This window comes from Protopterus annectens, chromosome 1.part1, assembly GCF_019279795.1.
Source record: "Protopterus annectens isolate FY-2018-M chromosome 1.part1, PAN1.0, whole genome shotgun sequence".
Classification (NCBI taxonomy): Eukaryota; Metazoa; Chordata; order Ceratodontiformes; family Protopteridae; genus Protopterus; species Protopterus annectens.
In genome coordinates, this window is record NC_056726.1 from 1,605,949,679 (window position 1) to 1,605,963,946 (window position 14,268).

The following is a 14,268-nucleotide window of genomic DNA, read 5'->3' on the forward strand; positions in this document are numbered from 1 at the left end:
AGCAGAGCCATAGAAGTGATTCCTGGGGTGTATTTCCTATTTTCCATCCACTCATCAAGATTTTTCTTGAAGAGTGCTAATGAGGAACTTTGCTTGACATAGATGGGTAGCTTGTTCCAGAGTATAGGAAATCTCTGGGACAGGAATCTATCCCTCCAGCATGTCCTGTTTATTGTGGTGACAAGGTTTAGGTCCCTAGAGCATGTAGCTCAGAGGGATTGGGATTTCTTAAGGTGTAGCATGTCCAGCAGCTCTGGGTTTAACATAGCGTTGCATGTTAGGCAGAGATCTCCTCGGTGTAGGTGATTGCTACAGAGTAAAGCTGGAGTTTTTTGAGATGGTCAGTGTAGGGCATCTGTTTGAGGCCAATAATCCTCTTTGTGAGGTACTTCTGTGGCCTTTTCAGCAGCTGCAGATGTCTTGTGAGGTACATTCCAAAAGGGGCGTTGTACTCTATAATGCGTCTGAGTGCCCAGTAGAGGGGAACAATGACCTCCTTTTTTCCTGGATGAGTACCCTTTTGTGATGAGGTGTGCCACATAGGATTTCCTGACTACTGTGGCGATGTGATTATCAAAGGAGAGACTACTGTTCACCTGGGTCCCAAGGTCTCTTATCACACATTCTGCGTTAAGTAGACTGTTGTTTGTGTAGTAGTTCATGGGTACAGAGTTTTTACCTTTTTCACTTTTTGGCATTGAGCTTGAGGCCATGCCTCTGACACCAGGCATCTGTCTCCGGGAGGCCCTTCTGTAGGATGTCCACATCATTTGGGGACTCTACTATGGCTCCTAGATTGCAGTCACCTGTGAACTTCGTTAGCCAGAGGCCTTCTGTATTAGCCTGTACTTCAGACAAGTAGATTCCAAACAGGAGAGGTCCCAGGACTGAACCCTGTGATACTCCACTTGTCACTGGTTTGAAGTCAGATTTGGAGTCTGCAACTTTTACAGTGTGGGTTCTGTCAGTGAGCCAGTTGACAATCCATCTTGTGACGTAGGGATTTATACAGAGTGAGTTTAGCTATAAGTCCAGAATGGGGAATGGTGTCAAACGCCTTGGCGAGGTCAAGATAGGCTGTGTGAGCCACCTTATCCTTGTCTACGGCTTTGGTGACTGCCTCAAAGAAGTCAATCAGGTTCCGAAGGCATGATCTGCCTTTGACAAACCCAAACTGGGTAGGGTCCAGAGTTTGGAGGTTACCAATCATCTTTGAGTTCCATGATGATACATTCCATGGCCTTGCAGACCAGGCTCATCAGGCTAATAGGGCGATAGTTCCCAGGATCAGTGGTGGCTCCCCTTTTGTGGTGTGGGATAACTGTTGCTGTGCACCATTCAGTGGGCACAAAGCCTGACGTGAGACTATGATTGAACATGGTGCTTAGGTGGGGAGTCATTTCGTTCTGAAGTTTGTGTAAAATGCAGCCTGGGATGTTGTCCATTCCCATGGATGCTGTTTTTTTTATTTTACTCCCATGGGTGCTGTGTTTTTGGTTTTAGAGAGTGCAGCTTTTACCTGCATAGATGTGATTACAAGGACTCTGCATTCTTCCTGTATAGATATGGGCCCTTTAGGGGTGAGAGAGGGTAAAGTTAACACTGAATCTATCTGCCAGGATGTTGGCAATATCAGTTGGTTCTGTAATTTTCGTGCTGTTGTGCTGGAACTCGGAGCAGATCTGGGTGTTGCCATTGAGATTCTTGACATATAGCTATAGAATGCTTTGTGGTTGTCCTTAGAATTAGTGGCGATTTTGTTTTCGTAGCTAGCTTTGGAGGATCTTGTAAGGGATCTCAGCTTCTTACTGAGGCTGACCAGGCAGCTCCTCCACTCATGGGATTTTGGTTTCTTCCTTCTGTTGTAGATTTTGTTTATGGCAGGGAACCACCAGATTGGCTTCCTTTTTTTGGGGGATAGCGTCTTGGTTCTGTTTGGGATAGCATGATCCATGCACTCGTGTAAGTGCTTATAGAGTGCATTTGTGTAGGATTCAGCAGTTGTAACTGTATTGTCCATCTGCATGGGTGTCATGAAGTTCACCACTTCTGTCTTAAGAAGCATGAAGTTGGCTTTGGAGAAATTTTTTGGAAATACCTTTTCAACTGTTGGTTCTAAAGAAGTGCGAATATAAAATGGATGTGCTAATGCACGAAAATGAAGAAATAGCAAGAAGTGGCAACAATTGCTGATGATCGCTGTCTGCTGAGAAGATTTTAGAATGTTTTAGAAATATGATAAAACGCAGAAGGCAGGAGATGGAAAACAGTGCACATTAACGCAGAACAAAACAGAAAGGTGGTTAGAACGAGCAAATGCACCGATTGAACATAAGGTCTCCTTTTCATTTGTCCCTTAATTGTTTTTAGTTGTGTAGTAATAAAGTAAAGAAAGCCCTACTGAAAAATGACCTAGCTAAGTACAGCTGATAGGGAATGACTGCTATTCAAGCAATGAATGATGAAAAAAATAGGGCCATTAAATTTAATGCCAAGCCTCAAGTAAAGAACATACCAACAAGAAGTTGCCACAGGTTCTGGAATTAAAATAACTTTAATAAAACTCCTTTGTAATCTCTGGGTCCCTTAGCAGAAACCTTCCAGGAAGTGATTGTTGGATTAATGCTTTTGTTCTGGATTTGTAGGGAAAGGAAGCATGTGTGTTAAATCCACCAATAACAACAGTCATGGATAAAGGATTTGAAACGTGGCACTTCTACAAAAGAAGTGGCTGAAGAAACTTCAGAAACAAAAGGCGTGCAATGTATTGCAGCGTGATGGAATTTATCGTACAGTTTTTGGAGGATAGGCCATGATGCGATATACCCTACAGTTCTTGGAGAATGGGATGAGCCGTACTAGCAAGGATTTAAATCTTTACATGCCATGAATAATTGGCACTGCCACCTCTCTTCCCAGCTGGGTAGCCCATTTCCCTTTTCATTATTTCCCTCCTCGCAGCCAGATCCTTAACTGTTTCAGCTCTTTTCCCTTTCTGTTTATCCTCTTCTCATTTTTCTACCTCTGTGTTAGTTGTCCTAATTTTTTTCATCTTGCACACTAATTTTCATGTTCCACTTCTCTCTCTTGCCATAATGTATTCCACAAATGATGCACTTAACCGTTTCTCAAATATCTTCCCTTTTCCTTTCTTCATCATCTCTCACTGTAATGTATCCTGTTTATTTCCCGTCTGTATAATTATTGTAATACTGCTGAATTTGTAAATTCTGTTGTTGCGTTTGCAACCTTGTGTTGATTTTTTTTTCCCCACTTCTTCACTGTTTGTAAAATTGTACTGGTGCTTTCTCCCTAGGCCTGTGCTGTAGAGGCCCTTTGCCCAGTTGGACTTTCCTGGTAAATAAATAAAAGATAAATGCATTTTGCAATATTTGTTAGCCATTGCAGCTCACAGCTTAAAGCACTGTGACTTAATTACAGGGAGGTCACACCAGACACATTTAAGTATTTTTCATACTGGTCACTTGGTTTTTAGGGGCTGCACAGGTGCCCTACATGAACTTATGCCATTTGTGGATCTTTTAGTAATGTGTGTTCCCCTGCAGGACTTTGATGTGAAGGTGCTGGATTTGCTATAGATTTTTTAACTTGTTTTTGTGTCTGGCACCTAGAGTTTATGTGCTTGTTTGATGGTGGTTCTTGAACTTTAACAAGGCATTTGAAATTATAGTATGCAAAATGTTAAGGCACAAATTATCCAGACCTGAAATGGGTCTTGTAGTGGTAGCATGGGTAATGCACTGGTTAGACAGTAGTATACAGAAGATGAAAGAGTAAATGCATTTCCCACAGAAGAAAGGGTGATTATTCGTGTAAACCAATGTGGTTCCCAGGTCGCTAACTGATGGGGCAGAAGGTCTGAAAAACTGCCCCTTTTGTTGAAGATGCATTATCATTGTTGTCTGTACAGAAGGTATAGAAAGATTGAAATGAGACTTCCCAAGAGTGGATGAATGACAGAAAATATTATCACTTTCAAGAATTTGCAGAATAATGCTACTGGGAAACAGACCCTGAAAATAAGTGCAGAACTGGAAAGGAACCAGTAGCAGTTGCAGAAAAGGAAAAGAGATCTGGAAGTGATTAGGCATGATGTTCTTGCCGTTTCCTTTTCCAGTTGTGTTGATCAGCTATAGTGACCTAAAGGTGAGCAGGCCGTGTAACAAAGCAGACTAAAAAAACACTGAGTATGGGATGCAAAGGAAAAGGCCTTATTAGTAGACCACAGTAAGTCATTTTAAATTGGCTATCCCATTGTGTTGCATTGTCTTCTGTCATGACAAGTGCAACAAAGGATTTTCAAGTACCATGATGGCACATTTTGCTGCATCTGCTGCCTCTTTTAGCAAAACTGTATGTTTAGGAGATGATATGAAGATTCAGTATGGTCATCCATTCACATTTACAAAACACTACCAGCTGGATGCCAGATCTAGACGCAGGGTAGGTTCGATGCCAGATCTAGACGCAGGGTAGGTTCGATGCCAGATCTAGACGCAGGGTAGGTTCGATGCCAGATCTAGACGCAGGGTAGGTTCGATGCCAGATCTAGACGCAGGGTAGGTTCGATGCCAGATCTAGACGCAGGGTAGGTTCCGATATGACACTGCTGTACATACTGCTTTAGCTGTCCATTATCATGAATCCAGGCCTGCCTTTTCAGGTTCCTTCCCCCACTCAGGAGTTCAGAGATGCTTCAGATCTGGGTTGATGGGTCTTCTTCCAGCAACATCAGGATCCAGGGAGTCGGCAGCTGAAGGACCATATCACCATCAAGGAAATGACAATTCTAATGTTTTTGGCATTTTGCCTGTTTGTTGTAATATTGATGACTGGAAGAGCTCTTCCTGAGGAAAACTTGATTGTGCAATTGGGTGAGGAGCTCTTCATAACATTTCAACCTTTAAGGGATTGGCTGTTGTAACAATATGGATATCTCCTCCAGTCTTCTTAATTTATTTTTTATTTATTATTTGTTGACCGGGAAAGTCCGACTAGGACAGAGCCTATTTTTCAGCAGAGGCCCAGGGAGGAAACACTCTAGATGCAGGTCTGTGGATTGTGAGAGGAAACCAGAGTACCTGGAGGAAACCCATACAAACTCCAACCAGAAGGCACCCCGGCCGAGAATCGAGCCGGAGAACCTCTTGCTGTGAGGCGACAACATTAACTTCTGCACCACTGTGCCGTCCATGATTAATGGATTAATAATAATGATTAATGGATTAATAATAATTTAATGATTAATAATGAATAATGGATTGATTAATTAATTTGTTATAGGTTCATAAGTAGGTACTAGGCTATCTGCCCGAGCCTAGCCAGAGTGTGTCGGCTTTCGCCGCCCCATTGATTAATTAACTGATCCTCTGTCAAGCAGAGCCAATTAAGTGATCCCGGGGGTGTATTTTCTGTTACCCATCCACTCGTCAAGGTTTCTCTTGAAGAATGTTAGTGAGGGACTCTGTCTAATGTAGTTTGGAATTTTGTTCCAAAGCATGGGGAGTCTCTGTGACAGGAATCTATCCCTCCAGCATGTTTTATTTATTGTTGTGGCGAGGTTTAGCTCACTAGAGCGCGTGGCTCGCAGTGACTTGGATTTCTTTAGGTGGAGCATGTCCCTCAATTCTGAGTTGGACATGGCTTTGTAAGTCAGGCAGAGATCACCTCTGACTAAGTGATATGCCACTGAGTACATCCGGAGTTTTTTCAGTCGGGCTGCATAGGACATATGTTTGAGGCCAGTAATCCTCTTGGTGAGGTACTTTTGTGGTCTTTCCAGCTGTTGGAAGTGTCTTTGTGAGATACATCCCAAATGGGGCATTGTACTCTATGATGGGTCTGATGAGTGACGAGTAGAGGGGCACTATAACCTCTTTATTAATAGATGCGAACCCTTAAGTAATTAGATGGGCCACATACAAGGTTTTCCTAACTACTTTGGCAATATGATTGTCAAAGAAGCGATTACTATCTACCTGGGTCCCCAGATCTCTTATTACCTCTTCTGTATTAAGGGGGCTGCCACCTATGTGGTAATTCATGGGTGTTTTGTTTTTCTCAAACGGGATGACTATGCATTTTTTGGCATTTAGCTTGAGGCCATGACTTTGACACCAAGTGTCCATCTCGGTAAGGCCCTTTTGGTGGATGTCAGTGTTAGCCGCAGAGTCAATTATGGTTCCAGTTTGCAGTCATTGGTGAACTTGGTTAGCCATAGTCCTCATGTGTTTGGCTGTACTTCTGAGAAGTATATGCTGAACATTAGGGGTCCCAGGACCGAGCCTTGCGGGACACCACTTGTGACTGGTTTAGAGTCGGACCTGGAGCCCGCTATTCTTACCGTGTGAGTTCTGTCTGTAAGCCATTTGGCAACCCATCTCATGATGTAGGGGTTTATGTTCAGGCTGCTGAGTTTTTCTGTAATACCCGAGTGAGGAATGGTGTCGAAAGCCTTGGCGAGGTCAAGGCAGGCTGTGTGAACCACTTTTCCCTCTTCTGTGGCCTTGGTGACTGTCTCGAAGAAGTAAACCAGGTTTAGTGGGCATGATCTGCCCTTAACAAAGCCGAACTGGGTTGGGTCAAGTGTGTGGAGGTTCCCAGTGTCTTTGTTAATGAGTTCCATGATGATGCACTCCATAGCTTGCAGATCAGGCTAGTCAGGCTTATGAGGCGATAGTTACCAGGGTTAGTTGTCGCCCCTCCTTTGTGGAGTGGAATAATTGTTGCTGTGCGCCATTCTTTGGGCATGTAGCCTGTGGAGAGGCTGAGGCTGAACAGCGTGTTTAGGTGGGGGGTTAGTTCGTTCTGTAGTTCGTGCAAGACGCAGCCTGGGACACCATCTGGCCCCATTGATGCAGTTTTTTTGGCTTTTGAAAGGGCTATTTTCACCTGTTCATCTGTGATTTCCGGGACACTACACTTTTCCGGTATTGTTGTGGGCCCTTTTGGGGGTGAGAGGGGGTGAATTTTGCACTGAATCTATCTGCCAGGATGTTGGCAATATCAGTAGGTTCAAAATATTTTGTGCTATTTTTCACTAGTTCAGTGCATATCTGCAATTTGCCACTTAGATTCTTAACCACAAAGCCGCCTTTAGCTGTGTTATCTTTTGAATTCTTGGCTGTTTTCTTTCGAAGTTAGTCTTATACTGATACTGATCAGGGATGTCTTTCCTTCTTGGGATTTGCTTTTTTTCTGAACTAGTTTCCTCCATCTATTGTATAGACTGTTTAGGGCAGGGTTCCACCAGACTGGTTTCCTTCTCATAGAGGAGTGAGTCTTGGTTTTGCTAGGGATGGCATGATCCATGCATCCTTGTAGGTGCTCAGAGTGCATTTGTAAATATTTCTGCGTCTTGGGCAGCGTTATCCTTTAGGGAGGGGGCTGTGAAACTTACTGCCTCTGTCTTAAGTAAGGTGAAGTTGTCTTTAGAAAAGTTTTTTACTATGGTTTCCTTAGTTGGGGGTGGTGGTGGTGGGGTGTGGACATCCAGAGTGATTAGTTTATGGTCGGATCTAACAAGTGACTGGTTGTCCTCCAGTGTGGAACACTTGTCGCCCATGTTGGCGATGACCAGGTCCAATATGTTTTCACCTCTGGTAGGGGAGTTTACCAGTTGATCCAGGGCATTTGAGTTGATGAATTCCAGGAAGCGCTGGGCCTGGGAGTTTGTACTAGAGTAGTTTTCCCAGTTAATGGTACAGTAATTTGAAATCGCCCAATATCAAGGTGTTCGGTAGGACCTTCAGAAAGGTGGAGTGGTGGTCATGGATCATGGGGGGTGATCTGTAGCAGGCCACAATTTGCATTGCAGATTTGCCCGATGTTAGTTGCACATGGATGATCTCAGAGGTATTATGCTGCGCCACTAACCTGGAGATGTAGGTATCCTTGATGAATATGGGTACACCCTCTCCTTTTGTGTTTCAGTCCGTGTTCTGTGGAAGAGTAGCCTTATAGTGCTGGGGTGTTCTCTGGAGCCTTGAACCAGGTTTCACTTACTGCACTGATGTCGACGTTCTCCATACTGAGGAGTGCTTAGAGCGCGTGCATTTTGAGATTTAAACTCCTGGCATTGAGTAGCATAACCCTCAGTTTTTTGTTAATTGTGCTGTTTACGGAGGTGGGTTTGACTTTTGAGCCTTGCCTAAAAAAGGCACTATGGGGGCAGCAAGAGCCTTGGCCAGTATTCGAAAGCCTAGGGGTTACAGGTGCAAGCCATCTCTTGTGAAGCAACGCAGCTTGTCGAGCATGTCATCCCAGGCTGACGGATACTGGATCCCCTTTGAATGACACCAGAAGCTTATCCAATTGTTCTGTAGTCTAGGGAGGTACGTCTCAGGTCATTCACACCAACATGAACAATGAGAGTCATATTTGTACTTGTTCTGGAGTGATCTGAGTGATTGTGCTATGTGGCGGATTCTGGCTCCCGACAGGCAACTAACAGTAACCTTCTGCTTGCCCAGCCTAGTGCGTGGGACGTCAGTGTGCCTGCCTATAGAGTCGCCTATTACTAATGTGTTAGGTATGTTATTTCGCCTTAAGGGCTGTGATTGTGCGGCATGCTGATTTTGTGTTTTATGTGTTGTCTGGTTTGTGACTGGAGGTGCAGGTTGTTTGGGTGCCTGCTTTGGAGGTCTCTAATGCTTTTGCAGGTTTTTATTTAGAGCCTCCAAGTATGATTTTGTGTATTTATGTGTATTTTTTGCCAGTGCTGGTTTAGTAGGTCTCTGTGTGGCTGGAGGTGTGGTGCAAGTGTTAACCTTCTCCTCTTGACTGACTGTTCCAGTCTTGGGTGGAGACAGCTTAGCCTCCAGTTTGGCTGTATAACTGCATCTCTCGCATATGTTAGTGTTTTGTGGTAGGAGGAGAGGGTTGTTTGTGTACATGAGGCAGTTATAACATTGCCTCAGGATACCCATATTCACCAGCTGCACTGGAGAGTACACCTGGAATTCCCCTTTGGTCATGCCTGAATAGGAGGGTGAGCTGCTTAATTGCTTGGTTGATGAGGTGTGAATAAAGAGCCTTGCCCTGCTGGGCAATCAAGTGTCCGGGTATATTAGTGCTTGCTATTAGGTCTGAGCAAGTGCTGGGCTGCAGGATGCTTAGGTTGAGAATTGGACTAGTTTCAAGGGAAAAACTGAAGAGGAGACTTGGTGGAGCCGGGAATAATTTAACTGTAGCTAACCGGCACTGCCCGGCACACAAAAATGTGCAACCACTGTTTCTACAGCAGGGAAATGAGATAGGAGTTTATTGGCCATTTTGGGCTAATTTCTAACTTCTGGGCTGGAACCACTCCTCCAGGGACAGATAGGCTGCTCAAAGCTCCCCTCTCTCACAGGTGAACAGAGAAACTTCATTCTGTCCAAGTAAGGTATGGGCAACTCAGAAACTTGTAACACAGCCCTGAATTCAGCACTAGCCTGAAAACTGGACTATACTAGCTTAGAAAGGTGGGAAGCAAGGATTTTTTTTTGAAATAAGGCAAAAACAGTAAAAAATACACTTAAAACAGCTTTAAACGACTACAAACGATCAGAAAAGTCTGTCACACTTTAGTGTATAGCCTACAGCAGTTAAACAAATTATTTAAACAAAAAATGACTTTTTAAAAGTGCAGGCAGTCAAATAAGTACAATATGTGAAAAAAAACAAGCTTTTAAGTCACAGTAAATGCTGGAAAATTGGTGTTTAGGCGGAAAACAGTTAAGTACAGAAAACCGATACTTAATCACTCCAAAGTCTCTCTTCTAAGCTAGAAGGCTTGTATCGGTTTAAGGCTTTCTAGTGCTTCCCAGTAGGTTAGTTGCAGGAAAGATGGGAAACAAGTGCAGATGTGGTCTTTTAAACCAGAAAGTTGAAAGAGCTGGACAAACTGTCCAAATGGTCAATAAACTACAATTTCTAGGCCAAGAACCACTTCTCTTTTGGTAGACAGGCTACGCAATGCTTACCACTCCCACTGATAAGCTAGAAGGCTTCCCTCCAACACAGGAAGGCTTGGGGGGGGCTAGACTAGTAACAGGAAAGGCAGGAAGCAAGCGCAAACGCAGGCTTTTAAATCAGAAGGTTGAAAGAAATGGAAAAGCTTCCCAAACAGCCAGTAAACTAATTTCTGGGCCAGAAACCACCACTCCTGTGGTAGATGGGTTACCTAGTGTTTACCATTTCCACTGATAAGCTAGAAGGCTTCTCTCCAACACAGAAGGGCTTGGGTGGCTCAGAAGCTTACCAACAGTCCTGGATGCAGCAAATCTGTACCTGGGCTAAACTAGTTACAGGAAAGGCGGGGACCAAATGCAAATGTGGGCTTTTAAACCAGAAAGTAGAAAGAGATGGAAAAACTGCCCAAACGGCCAATGAACTACAATTTCTGGGCCAAAACCCACTCTTCCCGTGGTAGATAGGCTACGTTGTGCTTACCACTCTCACTGATAAGCTAGAAGGCTTCCCTGCAACACAGAAAGGCTTGGGGGGCTCAGAAGCTTACCAACAGTCCTTTATACAGCAAGTCTGTATCTGGACTTGACTAGTTACAGGAAAGGCAGGAAACAAGCTTAGATTTTTTTTTTGTTTGTTTGTTTTTTTACTGTGTAAGCTATCAGTTATATGTCATTTTAATGATGGATTTCAAGTTTCTCACTAGAAAAAAAAAAAACATCAGTGCCACTGGTTTGCATTAGTTTTCTAATGAGCATGCATCAACCAATGCAAAAGTAACATACATGCAGGAATGGCGCTTTCCATGTGCAGGGGATCCTTTTCATAAAATCAAGCCTGGCTTTGACTGACTTGTATGAGTAGCAGCTCATCTGTTGTAGTCCTGTTACAGGAGTGTCTCTCAAGGACCGTACGTTTTCGGTAAGTAGCTCACAAACTATGTCCTTGCATTATACATTCAGGAGCTGGCCATACGGGGTGTTAGTGTATATAGTTTGAAATCAGTTGCTAGTTAACTTAATGCATTTAAAAGGAAGCTGACGTATTGTATGCCCTCATTCCTCTTATATTTTAGCACTGTTGTAACATTTTGAAGCACTTAAGAGTTGGAAGATTTAGCTGATGCATAAACCATTTTTTCCCCCCAGAGTGGAGAGAAATTGTGAGCTCGGCTGTGACTGTGTTAAAGCAAGGTGGAGTAATAGCGGTTCCAACAGATACTATCTATGGCATTGCTGGTTTGGCACAGAATTCGGAAGCCATTGAAAGAATTTATGAATTGAAGGGTCGTAATGGTAATAAACCTTTAGCAATATGTGTTGGTAGTATCAAACAGATTTATAGGTAGGTATTTTTCCACCTGGAAGTGGAAGGAAATTGCATGTTGTGTAGTGCACTCATACAAGTCAGTTAATGTATTAATTTTTCTGCTACTTAACATGCCACTTTAAGAATATGAAATATGTGCATTTTGAATATTAAAATATTTTTCCAAAGTGTTGCAGATGTTACAAACATGCTATAATGTTTTATGTGATAAGAAGAGTTTCATTTTTGGTTAACTCTAGGATTTACACTGCAGGTATTAGAACCACTTGGGGAATAGCTTTTTTCGATTTGTTAGAAGCTCTACCCCTTATCATTGTGCATAACGTATCTCTCTTCAGTCTCTCTCCCCAGTTCATCTTTGCCAGTTTTCCTTCATGCTTTTACTTCTGCTTCAGAGTCTTAGTCCCTCCTCCTAAGAAGTCTGCCAGTTCTTCGGCCTCAAACATTCTTGTACAGTAATCCTCCTTCCGACCTGCAGTAATTTCTCTTTCTACTGACAAGCCTATTAAGCTGATTGTTTCCTCTAAGCTTTTACCTTCTGACAAGGATAGTAGAGCTATGAATATGTATTTTTTTTTTTACCTCTGCCACCTGTGCTTTCAGAGCCGTGAATGTACAAACCCACATCACCAGATATGTTCTTATTCTTTCTAAGCTGGGGGGGGGGGGGGGTGTTTTGGCTGATGTGCCTAATTCTGAAGCAAAGACATCTACTATGTCATTGTTAGGTTCTGCTTCACAGCTAGCTCACCATTCCATCAAATACATTTGTGATGCTGCTAATACCTCTTTTCAGACTGCTTCCTGGCTTAGGTTGCACACTCTCTCTCTCAAGATATTAAGGCCAAGTTGTTGGACTGTACCTTGAACACCCAGAATCTGATTGGCTGTACTGTTGCAGAGCTCTTTAAAACTTTGCAAGATAAAGGGAAGGTTATGCAAGACCATAAACACATTTTCCTTTCACCTATCTCCCAAGTTTCAGAGAAGCATTTAGGCATCATAAACAACACTGGAAGGGTAAGAGACTTACTAAGAGGGTGTTTCCTGAGAAGCCTGATCAAGATTCCAGAGTTGAGAAGTTTTGTTTCCCAGACAGGTCTCCTGTATTTGATGGTCATCCTTCTCTGCCTCTTGGGTAGATTCCTCTTTTTGTCAGGTTGACTCTTATTTCCCATCTGTCAACAAATCACCACAGACTCCTAGATTCTTTCAGTTATCCAAAACAGTTAATTCATTGTTTGGAAATCCAGTCCTCCCTTTTCAAGAATACCACAGACTCCTCCTACGCGCCAACTACCTTTTTTTCTTATTCTTCAGGACCCTTTAACCAGAGGGACCACTCAGCCCTTTTCTCTGTCCTAGAGGGGCAAGGGATTTTATTCCAGAATATTTTTTGTTCCCAGGAAGGAGGGTTCTTGGAGACCCATTCTAGACCTCTCCTTTCAAAATACTATCTCTCCAGTCCCTGTTTCCCCTGCTGTTTCCTTAGGGTCACCTGGTGTCTTATCTCACCATTCTTTTTCATCCTGTCTTCAGAAGGTATTTACAGCTGTCTGTTTCTTCCTGACATTATCAGCTCTTTCCTTTGCCTTTTGGTCTTTCTGCAGTACTGAGGGTTTTTACAAAGTGTCTCGCCCTGGTCATAGCCTTTTGCAGACACCATGGTGTTACACTTTTCCCTATCTGGATGACCTTCTTCTTCAGCCCCCTGTCAGCAGATTTTTCTGTGGGTTCTAAAATTGTACCATGCTTCTGTGCAGAGTGGTGTTTACTCTGAATCTCAAAATGTTTGTTCTGACTTCTTCACAGAGCTAAGTTTTCCTGGGATGCAGGATTCAGACTGTCAATAATGGCTTTTCTCCCTTCTCCCAAGGTTCTCTCCTTGACAGCTTTGTCCAGTCTCCTCCTCTTTTCAGGTGCTGTCTGCAAGAGAGTTTCTATGAGCCCGGTGATTCATTACTTCCACCATTCCAGTTGTCCCTTTCAAAAAACTCCACATGACTCTCTCTTTGTGCAAGGGGATTGCAGTTTCTGTGCCAATTGGTTTCACTAGGTCTTCTTTTAGACTGTTTGCTTAGTAAGCAACCTTGGATGTTATCTGGTCCTGTAGATGCCATGTTTTTGGCTTTAGCACTTGTATGGCCTGTTCTTTGGAGATACTCTGTAGAGGACTGGTGTCAGGAATGCTTTGGGGTATGTCTGGTTGGGATGGGGGTGAAGTTATTGCCAAATTAGTCAGCTAACAGGTTGGCAATTTCCTTAGGTTCAATGTGAGTGGTACTGTCCAGTGTAAGTTTGGCACACAGCTGGGCATTCCCTTTTAGGTTTCGGACATAGCCAAAGAATGCCTCATGGTTGCCTTTAGCTAGGGATGCTAATTTAGTCTTGTAATAACCTTGGAGCACTTTACAAGATATCTGATTTAGCTTTTTCAAGCTGTGGAGGGTGTTCTTCCTCTGCTGAGCGTATTCCCGGATATCAGTTTCCTTCTGTTGCTGTATAACTTACTTATACTTACAGTGCACCAGGGTAGCTTGCTTTTTTGGGAGGACCTAATTTTAGTCCTGTCAGGTACAGCTGAGCCAATACATTTGTTTACATGGCTATATAGGGCATTTGTGTACTCTTTTGCATAGGAGTCATTGTTGGCTGTGTTAGAAGGGGCTTTTAAACCTTTTATACCATGGCTTAGTAGGCTATAGTTTGCTTTGGAGAAATTCTTTGCTCCTGTGAGGGGTGTCAGGTCTGAACTTTATGATCTTTACTTCAAACGAGGCTGATTTATGGTCTGACATTACCAGGGAGGGCAATACACAGGGAGTAGTGCAGTGACCCCCCCACATGTTGATGAGTGCTAGGTCTAGGACATTTGAGCCCCTTGGGGGGGGGGGTGCAGACCAGCTGTTCAGGGCATTTGAATTAACAAAATCCAGAAACCTCAGAGGGATTGTGTGTGATCTTTTT

At 43.4% G+C, this 14,268-nt stretch overlaps 1 protein-coding gene across 1 annotated transcript in view; it reads left to right on the forward strand.

Annotated features, from left to right (window-relative positions):
- YRDC (yrdC N6-threonylcarbamoyltransferase domain containing) overlaps positions 1 to 14,268 on the forward strand; it is a 462,643-nt gene that overhangs the window by 54,250 nt on the left and 394,125 nt on the right. Inside the window, exon 2 of the mRNA XM_044083593.1 lies at positions 11,121 to 11,316. Coding sequence (XP_043939528.1) covers positions 11,121 to 11,316 — 196 coding nt within the window. The remainder of the gene's footprint in view (positions 1 to 11,120; positions 11,317 to 14,268) is intronic.